General features: G+C 45.6%; 2 protein-coding genes across 2 annotated transcripts in view; one reads left to right on the forward strand and one right to left on the reverse strand.

Moving 5' to 3' along the window:
* The window catches only part of plekhh3 (pleckstrin homology, MyTH4 and FERM domain containing H3), a 32,599-nt gene extending 31,755 nt beyond the window's left edge, over nucleotides 1–844 (forward strand). Inside the window, exon 13 of the mRNA XM_035524426.1 lies at nucleotides 1–844. This exon is cut by the window's left edge and continues 1,874 nt beyond it. The gene's annotated coding sequence lies outside the window, so the exon portion shown is untranslated.
* A 359-nt stretch (nucleotides 845–1,203) lies between these two features.
* On the reverse strand, nucleotides 1,204–16,466 carry tubg1 (tubulin, gamma 1). The gene is made up of 11 exons (XM_035523845.1): nucleotides 16,301–16,466; nucleotides 15,511–15,623; nucleotides 14,691–14,858; nucleotides 13,979–14,047; nucleotides 12,947–13,026; nucleotides 11,843–11,969; nucleotides 8,716–8,802; nucleotides 3,962–4,111; nucleotides 3,678–3,830; nucleotides 3,133–3,294; nucleotides 1,204–2,848 (listed from the first exon to the last, which is right to left on the reverse strand). Exons 1-11 carry the CDS (start codon nucleotides 16,347–16,349, stop codon nucleotides 2,651–2,653), a joined length of 1,356 nt encoding a protein of 451 aa, XP_035379738.1. The 5' UTR covers nucleotides 16,350–16,466; the 3' UTR covers nucleotides 1,204–2,650.
* Nucleotides 16,467–16,647: the final 181 nt, after the last annotated feature.

Here is a 16,647-nt window from a genome sequence, read left to right on the forward strand (position 1 = left end):
AAGCTCTAACCCCAACCCAAACACTTATCCCTAGTCCCCATTCAAAATCTAACCCTAACCACAACACTTTAACCCCTAGTCTCTATTCAAGCACTAACCCTAACCACAACACTTTAATCCCCAGTCTCTATTCAAGATCTAACCCTAATCACAACACTTTAACCCTAGTCTCTGTTCAAGCGCTAACACTAACCCAAAACCTAACCCTAACTCTAGCCTCCATAGGAACTCTAACCCCAACCCTAGTCGAGCACTGGCACTAACCGTAACCCTAGTCGAACTCTAGAGCTAACCTTAACCCTAACCCTAGTCCAGTTCTAACTCTAATCCTAACCCTAGCTGTGTCTCAGGATGCCACTGGTGCCTATACACACTCAGCACTGACTATAAACACTAAAAAGTGAGGCTGGGTCACCACCCCAGATGCTTACAGGCTAGCTGTCGTCTTTAACCGTACTTGAGGTGCTTGTCATTTTTGCCTATTGTGTGGAATCTGATCTCATGGAACCAAATCCTGACACCCCTCCCACGTTAGTAGGCCAGGGGTTAAAAGGTAGTGTTTGCCATGATGTCCCTGTCCTGTCCCATAGCAAAGACACTGGCCGAGTGTCTCTCAGCAGCTGCTGGCAGCTCCTCCCCCACTCTCTTAAAGCAACTCCCTACACATAACGGAACACAGCAAAGCGGTGACTGTTCGAATCATTTCGTATGCTGCATGGTACTTCTCAATGTTATGCATGTGTAGTCAATTGCACTATTGTTTGTACAGCTAACTTGAATGTGCAATAATAAAAATGAATACTGTATGTAATTAAAAATTAAAGACATCACCAATGGACCATCACGACCACATCGCTTGAATATTTTTTTTTAAACCAGACATATGGGGGACTTTATTTTTGAAAAGGTAGACTTGCATCAGCTAAGGCTTAGGTGTGTGTGTGTGTGTGTGTATGTATGTATGTATATATGTATATAAAAAGGTAAACAATCTGCCACCACAGTTCCAAGTGTTAGTACGTTAAACTGTAGGGTCTGGACACAGTGCACAAAGACGATGCACAGCAAAAATAACAGCCTCTGCGTTAGCCTCACTTTACCTCAACTGGTGAGAGTTTGCTCTGCATAAAATGAACCGTTCTAATGCCACTATCCTGTACATTTTACACACACACACACGCACGCACCTGAAACACCAACCTCTCCCTCACAGAAAACCATTTATTCGTCACCCATTTAAAGTAAAGGCAATTTCTTAGTATACACAGTAGAAAAATGTGGGAATAGCAGGGCCACAATAAGACAAGAAGGAACAGCATGAGTCAGTGGAGGGTTGAGTTCTATGAAGTTATTCTCAACAGAACAGGAGCACAACAAAAAGCAAACTAGGCCATCAAATTTAACACTGAGGTCACGTGACAACATTCTGATGTGGGTGCAGTGTCTGAAAAGCTTTGCCAAGCACAGATCAGCATTACACAGTGGAAACAGTGGCACACAAACAATAGCTGAGACTAGATCAAGATGCAATATTTTTGCGAAACTCATCCCCGCTGAAAAGGAGAACTCAACAGTAGTCCTGATCCAGGAACAGTGCCTACTTTAGCTATATCCATCAGAAGGGCTGATCGTGGATCAGATGTCTTACTCTCCAAATTCCCATCTACACACACCCTGGTTGCTAAGTCATAATAACTGCTTAAAAGGACACAGTGAGGTCTGACATTCTCCCAAAGAGGTCCGATAGTCTGACGTAAGCTACCAATAACAGATGTTTTGTTGTCTGATTATCAGTACGCTGAGAGGTTTTCCACTTTGCTTGAAAAACTTCAGCAGCTCAGCTCTGCGGACAGTGTGTGTGCGCGCGGGCTGGCGCCAAACAGTGAGGTCATAAGCTACTTGGACCCCCCCCCCTTCCACCAGGCTCATCTCCCCATTGCTCCCTCTGGTCTGCTGCTCCGCATCTCTCCATCCCTCTCTCCCTCCTGCAGAGCAGTGCTCAGGTCACCGAGACCACCCGGCTTCATCAGCTCCGACAGAGCTGAGTGTGTGTGTGTGTGTGTGTGTGAGAGAGAGAGAGAGACAGATTGACGGCGCAAGTAGGTGTGTAAGCATGCACACTCCATGGGCGTGTGGGCGTGAGCATGTCTGTGTCTCGACCGAAGGTACACCTTGGCAAAGAGAACAGAATGCAGAAGGTGTCTGAGGATGGAGGGAGGTAGAGAGAGAGAGAGAGAGAGAGAGAGAGAGAGAGAGAGAGAGAGAGAAACAGAACAGGGGTGGATGAGAGGATGACAGAAACAGAGACAAGGAACAGTGAAGATATCAAAGAACGAGGAGTTTTCCCCACATCATCAACAACTTTTCTTAATGGGTAGCAGACAAGCTCAGATTACAGGACTCTTACACAGATCTGTACAGCTGGGAGAATTCTACATACACACGTTAAAAAGGTCCACGCGCGCTCAGGACAGAGACGCGCCTCCTCCTGTCCACCCAACCAACACACCACAGAGGAGGAGACTGTGCCGCTCACTGACTGACAGAGGCCGAGGAAAACATAGGCGTCTTTTCAGAGGTCCGCTCCGAAGCCGGCGGGACAGGGGTGCATGGCGAGCGTGCACGGGCGGAGGAGCAGCCTGCCAGCCCCTCAGGGCTCCTGGGCGCCCCACGAGATGTAGTCGGGCCTGGTGGCAGCGCTGTACTCGTCAATGAGGTGCTGCACGACCTCGCGCGAGTCGTCCAGCTCGTCAAAGTTGTCCTTGAACATGTCCTCCTTGCGGAACTGCTCCAAGAAGGCCTCCCGTTTACGCAGCTTGTCGTACTGACGGCACGTGCGCTCAAACAGCTGGGGGGGGAGGAGTGACGGATGCAGTGTGTGAGAGACCCTCACAGATCATGACAAATACTGATATTCTGGGGGTCTGTTTTACAGCTCCAGATTAAATCTCATCGTCAATATTTCAGTCCATGAGGATTTTAGGATTTTTATATATATATATATATATATATATATATATATATATATATATATATATATATATATATATATATATATATATATATATATATATATATATAAAAGATTTTATCTATACCATTGTGACATCAGATGGTATGGGTGGGGCTTACTGAGGAGATGCTGGTGTGATTGGCCATCATAAGTCCGCTGACGCGGTGGGCGGAGGGTAAGTATGGGGACTTGCGGGAGAGCGCCACCTGGATGCTGGCAGGACCCCACGGGATGAAGTTAGCCAGCTTTCTCTCTCGGATCCTCTGAAGGCTTTTGTGGACCTGTGGCGGAAAGACGGCACAGGCTGAGAAGAGAACCCCTCAACCAGCCCGGAAGGGTGGAACCGCAGAGTCCAACCCTCGGCCCATTTCCACAAAGCACAGGAGGGCCGCCAGGATAGGGGAACGCCCCGCCGTCCCCTTCTCTGCTCGGAGGCTCGCTCGTACAAGGCTAAATGCGTGGAAGTGTTAGGACTCTGAGCCTGCTCATGTGGAGAGTGTTACTTAGGAGGGGAAGGTTTATTCTGCCCAGTGTCTGAGCCAGCAGTGACATATGCAGACAGATGGGCTGCAGGCCAGAAACAGCAGTGAGGGTTGGTGAGGTTCAGTGAGGAGGTGTTTCAAAAGTACAGTCAGGGTTCAAAGCGCCCCACACACACACCTACCTGTGTGGGATCCACCTCTCCCTGGATGATGTTCAGGATGGCAATATAGCAGTGATTAGTCTGCCGATCTCGACCCGTAGACACCATAACGTTCTTCGGTTGCAGAAGCCTCCTCATCACATCCAGGACTGTAGTCTTCCTTACACTCGCAACCTGCACAGATAAAACAAAGGAAAAATGACAGTGGCTTGCACAACAAGGAACGACAAGGTATCCACATGTGATGAGTGTTTTCAGTCATCTATAACTTCAGTTCTATATAACTGGAGCTAGTCTGTGCTTACTGATTGGTCGGTCGTCAGCGGTGTGTAACCAGTCATGAGGAAATGGAGGCGGGGAGTGGGGATGAGGGATGCAATCAGCCCAATCAGATCGTTGTTCATGTATCCAGGGTAACGCAGCGTGGTTGTGCTGGCAGACATTATGGTGGAGACCTGGGCATTGGGAGAAAAACAAGTTCAAAACCAAGAATACAAAAGGCAAGATGAGAAGAAGAAAAATGTTTCCCCCACACACTCTTGGGGGAATGACATTAATGGTGTAACAGTGTAGGGTGGAGGAGAGAGCTCTAATTAAAGTAGTTAATGACCTGTTGCTGGCTTCTGACCAGGGTTATGTCTCTTTGCTTATATTGTTTGATCTGAGTGCAGTATTTGACACTATAGATCACAACGTTTTACTAGATAGACTCAAATATTTTGTTGGGATTAGGGGAATAGTCCTTTCCTGGTTTAAATCTTATCTAGCCGGCCACTACCAGTTTGTTAACAAATGAAGACTTCTCAGAATACAAGGTTAGCCATAGTGTCCCACAAGGATCTGTTTTAGGGCCTTTGCTATTTTCTTTATATATGCTACCTCTAGGTGACATTATACGTAATCACTGTGCACTGCTACGCTGATGATACTCAGCTGATGTCTCAGCCAAACGAGAGGACATATATCAGATAAGTATTATTGACAAATGCATAAAGGATGTCAGACACTGGATGTTGAACTTTTGCTCGCTAAATTCTAAAAAAGAGGTGCTTCTATTAGGCCCAGAGACAGCTGGGTCCTCACTTTATAATTACTCAAAGAACCTCATTGGTTTCCCAATCACATCTTCTCTAGCAGTTAAAGATCTTGGAGTAATTATGGATCCCAGTGTCTTGTTCAAAGCTCATGTAAATAATATTTCTAGGACAGCCTTTCTCCACCTCAGGAACATTTCAAAGACTGGGAATGTACTCTCCTCACATGACGCAGAAAAGCTAGTCCATGCATCACTTCCAGAGTGGACTACCGTTATGCTTTACTATCTGGCTGTACCTCTAAGTGCCTAAACAAGCTCCAGCTAGTTCAAAATGCAGCAGAGTTCTTACTAGAACTAGAAAATTTGATCACATCACTCCCATCTTAGCTACTTTATATCGGCTACCAGTAAAATTTCGTATTGATTATAAAATACTTGTAATGACCTACAAAGCACTGAATGGTCTTGCCCCACAGTACCTTAGAGAACTCAGTGCATTACGATCCAGCACGTCTGCTTAGATCAAAAGTGTACAGTCAGGCATTTTATTAACTACTTCCCATCTTAGGTAAAGGCGTAGATCTGGGGGCCCATGGCCATTGAGAGTGATGGTAAACTGGGATATGATGATACTGTCACTTCACCTCTATTTTGTCACTAAAGTTTGTTGACGGAGAGCAGCAGAGTGCTGATGCTCCATGGTGCCCTCATGCCTGTTTCCTTCTGGCTCTTTCCTTTTAGCTGTGCTGCCATAGCTAGACCTGCCAGAGTCCATCATTGCACATTATAGTTCCCTAATTTACACACCCTCTTACCTGGACATACCTAATAGTCTAGTCTCTCTTTCTGCCGAGGTACACCTACACCTGATGTCATGACGTTACTGAGCCTCAAACTGTCTCAGTTGCCATGGCTACTCCCGCCACACAACGATATCCCCCACTGTAGCCCACCACACCTCCACCCCAGCCAACTACTTCTCCATTGTCCTTGATGGACGTTCTCTTCCGTGATGTGTTTCAGACACATGCACACCATAGGCACAAGACTAGGAGCTCTAGAAAACCGGACTAGACGTTTTGTTTATTTTTATTATTATTATTATTATTTATAATATTTATTTCTCTTAAAATTCTTACTACTGTGCTAACCCTTGTCAGCCAGAGAAGGATGGCCCCAGCTTTGAGTCTTGGTTCCTCTCAAGGTTTCTTCCTCGTGCTCTAGGGAGTTTTTCCTTGCCACTGTGGCCCTTGGCTTGCTCACTGGGGGCTTGGACATTTGTAAAGCTGCTTTGTGGCAACATCTGTTGCGAAAAGCGCTATAGAAATAAATTAGATTTAATAGTGTAATGGTGTAGAAGAGAAGAGAACAAAGTGGTCGTATGCTCAACCTCTCGTTGACCCTACTTAGTCACTCAAGGGCGTGTTCAGAACTTTGCATGCCTAAATGCGGTTACACTTAAGAAATATTGGAGGCAGACAGGAGAGACCAGTCTGACAGCTGGCGCGGTCGCACTAATGACACAACTGAAGCGAACAGGCCTGGAGGGGTGAAACCGCTGAGCTTTGCAGTCCAAGGCTCGGCCCGTTTCCACAAACCACACAAAGCACAGGAGGGCCGCCAGAAGAGGGGAACGCCATGCCGTACCCTTCTCCGCTCGGAGGCTCGCTCGTACAAGGCTTTATGGCTGGAATGCACAGAGGGAGTCGCAGACCGTTGGCCCATGCGGATTATTGGGGTTAGTTCATTCGGTTGGAAAGCATGTGACCTCACAACACGTCTGCCAAGCCTCTCTCTCCTCAGCTCCTAGGCTTCCAGGGCAAGCGCTTCAACATGGCCTGGATTCTGTTAACCTCTCCAGACAGAATGCATGGGCTGTTGCCCCCAAATATTTTCACTATGAGTAATTTTTTTTTTTAAATGGTTGAACTACACCCAACAATCGCTAATGATTGTAATAGTGACCAAGCCCAAGGTTTTTAAATTGGGCTTTATTTTGAACTCGTTACAAATACTGTAGTGAGGTGTGACGACATATGAATTTAGGTTTGACCCATGTACAATGCAACATGACTCATAATTCCCAAAAGTGGAAGGGACCCCACACATCCTGGAAAACGGCTACTGCTGATCATGACGGCGGGGTAGGACATGTTTCTCCAGCCAATTCTCCAGCTTCGAACCAGCAGGAATGAACCTGGGCCGAACATGTTTGAGCCTATGGCAAAAGCAGAGCGGTTGTCCAAAAGACAAACTACAAATCCCAGGGAATGGTACATGCTAACTTTGGCTATCTTAGACAGCTAATGGGTGCCGATGTTGACGTATAGCACATCGGATGTAAATTGACCTACCCCAGACCCCTGCCACGAGCTTTTTTACTAGGGTTGTTTGTACATTCGCCAAATGAATGCATGTGAATTATGTTGTTTTCATGGGTGCTTGTGTGGTGGAATTTGCCATAACACATCTGATACTGAGGACAGGATATGCTGTAATGAAATAGATCAGGTGTAATTCTATAAATCACATGCACAAAGTAATGAAACGTTCGTTACGTTAACCTTGTATACAGCCGTGTATATAGCATCTCCACAGTAACCGATCTGATGGACAAATAAACAGGGTGGTGCTGAAGGAATATGTAGGCGGATTAACAAAGCTTTGGGTGGAGCAAATGGATTTTTTACAGCATACTGTAAGCCCGCAGGAAAATGCCCATTAGAAGAAACTCAAAAGCTGACACTGTGATCTAATTAAATAATAATTGCACGAAGAAACCCTCAAAAGTCATTAAGGTCATTACATATAGCAGACAAAATTTGACACCAAAGTTCAGCTTTAAGCAATGAGCATGATGTATGAAGAGAGGGTTGGTGGCAAGATATGGATCTGCAACACAGCACACCCTGCAGGCCCTGGACACGCCACAGTATCGTCACGGTAACGCCCCTCACACGGGTCATGCTCCATTCTAGGCAAAGGTCTAGTCTCTGACAGATTGGCTTTCTACTAAGAGGAGCTGGCTATTAGAAGGCGCATCTTCAAATGCATTGACAATCTCAAGTCTTTTTACTGTTCCGATACACTGTTCTGTGCTGGTCAACCTGGAAACTACATCCTAACAATATCACTTTGCTCCCATCTTGCTCCCTTTTTGAGCAGTTACACACATTTACAATTATTTCCAAGTCAGTAATCTCTCTCAAGACTCCTGATAAATATGCATTTCACACTACTAAACACTGAATACTTGAACCAGAACAATTTGAGCTGTTTTTATTTATTTATTTATTTAAAAGCTGGTTTTAAAGCAACTGAAATACACTATATTGTAACTAGTTCAGTTTTATGACCGGGATATCCACGCTGGACTGTGAGCAATCCACCACCTTAAGTTTATCAAAGACACTTGGCCTTGTCACTGTAAATGAACATTAGCAGAGAGCTTCACTCTCACACCTGACAATTACCAGCTGTCCTTATTAATCCTAATACCTCGGAAAATGTGCGCGCGCTTGATATCCACCTACATTTTGAGGCTATAATTGAGCTTCAGAAATAGCACCACCTTTGGATGTGTAACAGAGGCTGAGCAACTGAGACAGCCCAGGGTGGAAGAGGAGTGGAGATGACAGTTCGTGCATCGCTCAGAGGAAACTCCAATTTAACGAGATGAGCAAGGCTGAGGTCAGAAACCACATGCAATTAACATCGTCAAAAGGTGAAAATCCTGTCACGGCAACGAGCTCCTGCTGATCGAAAGCCAAACGGGATTCTCCAAGAGTGACTCACACTCGACGAACTAGCTCCTCAGGGCTGTCGTGCACAGCTGCCGTCGGAGCGACTGGAGTTATGGTTTCAAAACCAACCGGGCAGTTTCTCTGCTCTTTACGCGGGAGTCACGGGACCTGGCACCGTCTTGCTGGAGACGCTCGTCGTGTAGGGTTTGCGCACAGAAACACGCTTAGCACGGGGGGTTTCTATGGAGATGGATCTGACTGGCATGTAAAAGAGCCTCACCAGTTGGTTGATCTGAGAGAAAGACGGGTTCTGGATGTGGAGCCTGTCTGTAGCTATTCTGTTCAGAGCTGTGTTATCCAGCACCACCTGAGAGAGTGAGAGAATATATGAGAGATACAATACACATTTCAAAGGTCACGAGGTAGGCCTTTGTGTTGTGTTCACATAGATGCAGCCACACAATATGGCCAAAAATATGTGAACACTCAATTATTGAGACCAGTTGTTTCAGCCACAGGGTTATAAAAGTAAGCATATCATCGCGCAGTCTCCATAGACAAATGGTGGCAGTGCAATGGGTCGTACTTAAGGGCACGGTGAAGCATGGCATGGTCTGTGAAATTTCTGCCCGTGTCCCAAAAACAAACCACCCATCCTCTGGAACTGGAAGGAACATCACTGATGAAATGGGTTTCCATGGCTGAGCAGCTGCACACAAGCCCAAGATCACTGTTTGTACTGCCAAGTGTCAGCTGGAGCAGGGTAAAGCACACTGGACCCTGGGGCAATGGGAATGTGTTCTTTGACGTGATGAATCACGCTTTAATATGGTGCAGTCTTGTGGACAAATCAGGGTTTAGCAGATGCCAGAAGAACTCGACATATAACACATAGTGCCAACAGTAAAGTTTAGTGGAGGAGGGATAACGGTCTGATGCCGTTTTTCAGGGTTTGACTGGGCCCCTTCATTCTAGTGGAGGGTAATGTTAATGCTACAGCATCCAAACACATTTTAGACGATCACATGCTTCCAACTTTGTGGTTGGAGGAAGGCCCTTTCCTGTTCCAGCACGGTTGCACCCGCTCCGTAAAGACACAGTTTGAGGAGTTTGGTGTGGAGGAACTCCAGTGGCACACAGAGCCCTGACCTCAACTACACTGAACACCTTTGGGTTGAACATGATCTCAACCAAACGTTGGTGCCTGACTTCACAAATATAGATCAGATGGTCTGGTGTCCACATACTTTTACATTCACATTTACAGGATTTAGCATATGCCCTTGTCCAGTACGACTTAAGGAAGTGCTTTATAGTCTACATGAAAAACATCCATCATGCTAGCATGATGGTGAAGAATACCATCAGGTTAAACCCCTGCCTATAGTGGGAAAGATGAAACTCAAGGGGTTTTGGTTTGGGTTTATTTAAGTGCTCAGTGAAGAGGGGAGTCTTCAGTCTTCATTTGAAGACAGCCAGAGACTTGGCTGTACAGACAGCCAGATGAAGTTCGTTCCACCACCTGGGTGCCAGGACAGAGAAGAGTCTTGGTGCGTGTCTTCTTTGTGTTTTGAGGGAATTGTTGGCCATATTGTGTAGTATATACACTAAAGATTTTGATGTCAAAATTTCATTTGTACAGTTTTTTATAACAAAACACAACAAAGAAACTTTATTTGAACCCTAATAAGCAGAGGGCAGTGGTAAAGATACTAGGGGCTGGCTGCACCAGCAGGGCTCAATTAAGATGGTCATGACTGCTAAACTGGTCATGGTTAAGACCAGTTTTCAAATAAGAGTTCTCACCTGTTGCACCAAGTAAATTTACCACTAGGCGCAATTAAGGCCAGTCACAGCAGTGCGTAAAACATGTGGAATGGCAATTGTTAAGCAACTTGCGCTACTACTAAGCATAATTATGGCTCATAGGCTACATACTGATGGCAAGCTAATCCCCTATTTCCCACTAGCCTTCAAACTACAAGGCAAACAAAAAACGAAGTAATTTTCACCGACTTTGAAACACAAAAATTGTGTAACTTTTTGTAAACTCAAAGTTACTAAATCAGTTACACTGATATAGCAGCATAACAAAAGAAACAAAAAAAAAGTTACCTAGTAAGTACAAATCTCTCAATTAACTGTTATTACAGACATCTAACTTAAAGCACTGCTATGTTTGTATCACTACCACATCGTGATGTTTAAAGCCATAGAATCTCACTTTACACCTGACCATTTTAGGCCAGTCTTGTGGAAAAGTCAGCTTGTGACCAAATGGCACAACGGTTACACCCAGAAAGTTAGGGCTGACTTGGCTCACGACAAGGTGGAAGTCCTGATGGTGGGACCAGCCCCAGGACTCTAAGAGAGAACCCATCCCCCTCTAGCCAGAACCTGAGTACATGTACAGCCATGGGCAGAGATGTGGACAGAGACATTAACATTTATGCCATTTAGCTGATGCTTTTATCCAGAGTGATTTAAAACTATGAATGAACACAGCTTGAGCAATTGAGGGTTAAGGGCCTTGCTCAAACTGGTAAGAAACGCGCAGTAAAGACAAGCAAACTGAAATGCTACTGCACATTCTGCCTTATTAATATGGCCCTCGCACATCTGGTGGTCACGCTGATGAAAAGGGGATTCATGACTCCATATGTAGTGTAAAAGGAAGAATCACGGCAAAAATGACAGACGACCGTAATGATGTTTATAATTATTACATGATGTGAATGAATACTGTAAGAAAGCTATTGCAGTCTCCTCCCATCAAAACAGGGTTCAAAGCACAACAGGGAATTTTCAAACCTTTCAAAGCATTAAAAGCATTGAAGCCCCATGGACCTAATTTTGTGGTTGCTTTTGAAAATTAAACAAACACTGGTCTTGTGGGAAGATTTTCCAGTGTCTACATGCACTTCGACAGAATTTCTCCCTTTTCAAATATGGAGTCACTCAAAATATTTTAACGTTAACCAAAACCCAGAACACTTCTAAGCGTCGGGCCGGCCCTCAGGAACACGACGCTAATCCTGCGTCCCCAGTGAGACACCCAGCACAAAAAGCAGCTGGGGCAGGCCGGGGTGTGGTGCGCCCCTCAGGAAGTGGAGGCTTTTATGGCCCTGAAGGGAGAGAGCGAGGAGTGCAGCGTATACAGGAGGAGAGGATAACGACAGAAGAGTGGAAATATCGTGTCCCCCCCGTGCCGTGCAGGGAGGGGGTGAGATGCAGTGAAAGGAAGGTCTGTTCCGAGGGCCAGATCGTGTAACGGCAAGCGTGAGGGAGGGAAAGGGCAGGTAGTGGAGAAGAGAGACGCCCTGTTCGAGAGGGAACCTGCACCCGCTGTGACCTCAGCACACGTCGGCCTCCTCCTGTTGACTTAGCTAATTTACGAGAGAGCTCACCACACAGTCTGCATTCTGAGTCAGTCTCTTGAGTGTAAGCAGAGAGTTGTAGGGCTGGACCACCACGTCACTCATCTCGTCCTGGTTAGGAAACACAGAGTAGGTCTGGACCAGTTTCTTAGGATACCTTGGACAGGGCGAGAGAGATAAAGGGAGAGAAACACAACTGAGGGGAAGCGAAAAGCTAGTGTTAATCAAATCCCTCTCACACACTCTTGATCTGAAACAATAGTGAAAAGGCTCAGACACAGAAGCATTCACCTCCCGGAGTAGAATGGATGGAATTTCACATGTACTGCCTCTGAATACCCGAGAAGAGGCAGCAATTACACTAAGGGAGAATGACTCCTGGCTGCCAGATCACAGGGAAGATGGACAGGGTGTGGAGCTGACCTATGGTGGAGTGACTTCTGCATGTTGGGGGCCGCTGTCTGAACTCTGTGTGTGTCACAAACAATTCAAGTTCTGAAATCTGATGCATTTTTAAATCTCAAACTTGATTCCATGACACTGGTTTATTTTTGGTATGAACCAGCAGTGCGACAATGTTACTGTCAGCTATATCTAATATTCTTCTCAACTAAACCACATACCAGTCAGCCAATGAGCAGGAATTATTGGGAGAAAATTATTTGGGGATTTTTAATTTTGACATCAGCACAAAAATATATACTTTGGCCAAAAAATGAGGGCAAACAACTGATTCTCAACCTGATCAAGTCTAATGTTCAAAAACTAATGCAGTTGCTTACCAGCTTTACCTGAGAGAGAGAATACAAGCATTGAGAGAGAGAGAGAGAGAGAGAAAATACAAGAGTGCAAGGAAGGGAAATCAAAGTGCTCCTTGTAGCCACCATTCAGTTTAATTCTGCATTTTTCAGACAGATTTTATTTTCTTCTCTCTTTAAACAGCATCTGAGTCATCCATCTGAGAGGACTTTCTTCATGGACTGTGCACCAAATGTCAAAACTCAGCATATTATTGAATATTATTATAATCTTATGTAGTAAATTCTGCCATTTCCAAAATCAGGGCAGTAAAACTGGAGCATCCTGAGGCAGTTTTACACCTTTTGTGTGAGCACGTGTGTGTGTGTCCTGTACCTGTCATTCAGTTTTTCCAACAGGTAGGAGCCCAGGCCGGAGCCTGTGCCTCCAGCGATGGAGTGGCACAGCACAAAGCCCTGAAAGCAGGCAGTGGAAGACAGCAGATCAGTCAGCAGGCCTGTGTGGCAGGCCACCACTGGAGCTACTATTTCAGAGCAGAAGGTCTATTTTAGGGGTTGCATACCCCACTCACCTGAGGACAATTACCAGGCTCCACAAACACACACACACAGGACTCTAATGTTAGGTAATAAAGTGCAGGGGTTAATGACAAGGCTTAGACACAGGAGAGCCGACTCTCTGTTGTTTTAAAGGGAGGAACTGTTACCGCTTGCAAGTTAAGAGGGCATAAAAAAAGCCATGAAATAACACCCTTTCGGCATACGCTGTCTCTGTGTGTGTGTGTGTGTGTGTGTGTGTGTGTGTGTGTGTGTGTGTGTGTTTACATCCGAAGGCTGCCATCACGATGTAATGGGGCAGTGGTAGCTCAGTGGTGAAGGTACTTGACTAGTAATCAGAAGGCTGTCAGTTAAAACCCCACCACTACAAGGTTGCCACTGTTGGGCCCCTGAGCAAGACCCTTAACCCTTGATTGCTCAAGTTGTCATAATTCTAAGTCGCTTTGGATAAAAGCGTCAGCTAAACACCGTAAATGTCAATGATTCAAAAGCAAAGGGAAAAAACACAGAGGGAAAACGGTGAAGGTGGGCTGACTTCAGCTGATCAGGAGGAGGAGGTTTGTGTTACTCAAGCCAAAGCTCACATCACGTGAGAAACCCAAGCCTAACAACAGGAGGCGCAGAGCTCAAGGCACACGAGGCTGGCCTCTACCTTCAAACACTTCCCAATCTTTGAACTCTGGGAGTTAAAAAATAAAAAAAGACCCTGGCACCTTGTCCAGATCATGACAACTCTAGACCCCATGTCATTAAGACCACAGTTCAGTGCAGAACGCTTCCTTACAGTGTAATTTAGACTAATTGGAGGCTTAATATACATCTAGAGACGAGCACGCAGTGAGTAACTCACCTCCAGACTGTCACTGCCATCAGCCTCTCTGTCAATAATGTCAAAGATGTCCTCGTGAATCTTCTCCCCCTGAAAGGACAAGTCAGGCACACACATTAGTGTCCAGGCACAAGGAGAGGGCAGCCTCAAGCAACGGCTGAGAGAAAACAGGCAGCCTTTATCTCTGACAGAGGACAAAAGCTTTTCGCTTTTTAACTGCTGGTCCACTGAGCTCGGAATGTTAACGGAAAGCAACTTCAGAATCGGTTGCTAAACATTCCACGCCACCACCCATGCAGGTTCAACTGCAAGCTTTCGACCTAGCTCAAAGCCTGCTTAAGCACTGTTGATGTACGCAGGTCAGCCAACCTGATGAGTCGGAGCTGGCCTACTTAACAGAAAGTAGGTGGTTTACAGCAGAATCAGTGGTGGGAAACAATCCGTTACTAGTTCAACACCATGAGCAGATGGCTAACAAACCAAATACTAACCAATAAACAAATCCCACATCGGCTTTAAAAGCCCACACACTCTCTTTAACAGCGTTTAAGACAAGCTCACATTCAAAACGGTGAAGCGATGCCTGCAAAACAGCATTAAATGACTGAGCAGGGAATACCACAAATCGCCTGATTGGTGCAAAAGGAGCCGAGCCGAGACCCACCCAGCTCATCGGTGTAACAGCAGCACAGCACAGATGGTCAGAGTCAGGTTTCATTAGGGCCAAACACACCTGAGAGAACCCACTGGCCCAGTTGTTGCCAGCTCCGCCACCGTGCTCAGACAGGTAGATGTTCTCAGGGTTGTACAGGTTGGCATATGGCGAATTCAGAATTGTGTGGATCACCCGGGGCTCCAGGTCCAAGAGCACGGCTCGGGGAATGTAGTGCTCATCGTCTGCCTGCAGGGAGATATGGGACGCACACAAATTAATTCAACATTCAAAGAAACAAACACAAAACGGGACAGGTGGTACATATCTCATTAAAAGTAACCAATTAAAATTTTAGGACAATCCATAATTAAAACACAGCTCAAAGTAAAGGGATGTTAAGACTGTACACAGAAACAAACAAAAACAAAACTAAAACAAACGCCTCTCAAATGTTCTTCGGTATACACTTGCTCCCAGCTGTAGAAGTGCCAAAATAAAATCAAATATACCATATGAGTAGAGTCAACTAGATCACCAGCAACTCCTAAATATGTTCATTTGAGTTGCAAAATGCCTGGCCAAAAACACTGCAAACATGTGGACTCGGGCTCCCTCTTGTGGACAAATCGTAAAAGAAATATTCTCTGGACCGTGGCTCGATTCTCAGGTTAAGGGAACCCATGAAGTGACCTTTTATTTTAGTATTACTTATTTATTTACTTTACATTAACTTAAATCTGAATTCAAAGTCTATTGGTGCTCAAGGTCGGTAGTCTCTGTGCCTCGGTACCTGATAGGAGAACATATTTTATAGTTAGTAGTGTACCGGATGGAACGACTTTTCAGTCGGTAGCTCTATGACAGGTAGGTGAACAACACCTTTTCGGTGACGCTGTACCTGATAGAAGAACACATCTTTCCGATCTGTGCCCTCGGTGGCAAACTCTTCGACGATGCCCTCAGGACTGATGCCGTGCTCTGCACAAAGTTGTTTCCAGAACTCAAAGCCGACTGCAGAGCGGGAGACACAACATTGCCGCTGATGAGCGAGCTAAACGCAAAGGCCTGCCTCCAAGTACCACACACACCCTGCAGTGAGGGAAGCTAAAACTCTGCTTTTACAGTCGGACAGTCAGAGGAACGTCTCCACAACGCAAGATACATTTAATACACTAACTAACCTACAAAAACCTCTCCACTGTAGAGGACATTCATTAATGAGTGACTCGACGCTGATATCTGTTAGGATCTCAGCTTTTAGCACAGCCAAAAGCACACCCTGAATGAATAACTGGACTATCTAGCTAGCTAGTTAACTAACTAACAACACTAGCCAACAGCTTTTTAGGCATCAATGTATTTAGGTTAGCTAGTTAGCTACACACACGTATCTTACCTGGCTAGCTAGTTAGTTGGTTATATTGTGGCTTGGCCAGCTAACGCAACGCTAATACACTGACAGCTAGCTGGTTGGCTAAAATCACGAAACCGAAAAGCATTCCCTGGTAGTACAGACCAGACCAGCTAGCCGTTAGCTAACAATCAAAACAGGCTAGGCTAGCTGGCTAGTTTCGCTATCAACGTTACGTTAGGGTGCTAGCTTAGACGGCTAACTTGGCACCAGCGTTTCTTAGCCAACGCAGCAGGTCAACATCGTAGTTTAATTGTGTGACTGATGTGCGTCTTACTCTGGTTTCCACACTGCCCAAGCTGCAGTGTTATGATCTCCCGAGGCATGTTGTCTTCGGTTAACGCCAATAGCGGCCTGCTTTGCTCGTCGGCTCGCGCGTCACGGACGCTTTGTTGCTAGGCTTCTTCCCGCCTCGAGCCCTAAACGTCCAAGCATAACGGCGCGACCTTCTGCGCACGCGCGAAGCATTCGTCTCTTGGCCGTAAAATCAAATTAAAATCAAATTATTGGAAAAAATGTTAGTTATTTTTTGTTACTTTGTTTTTGTTATGTTTTTTTCAAAACCCTTTGTTTCCAACGCAGGCAATGCGTATTGCGTGCAATGCATGGACATGGCAAAGTTAT

This window comes from Electrophorus electricus, chromosome 1 (assembly GCF_013358815.1).
Source record: "Electrophorus electricus isolate fEleEle1 chromosome 1, fEleEle1.pri, whole genome shotgun sequence".
In the NCBI taxonomy this organism is placed as follows: domain Eukaryota; kingdom Metazoa; phylum Chordata; class Actinopteri; order Gymnotiformes; family Gymnotidae; genus Electrophorus; species Electrophorus electricus.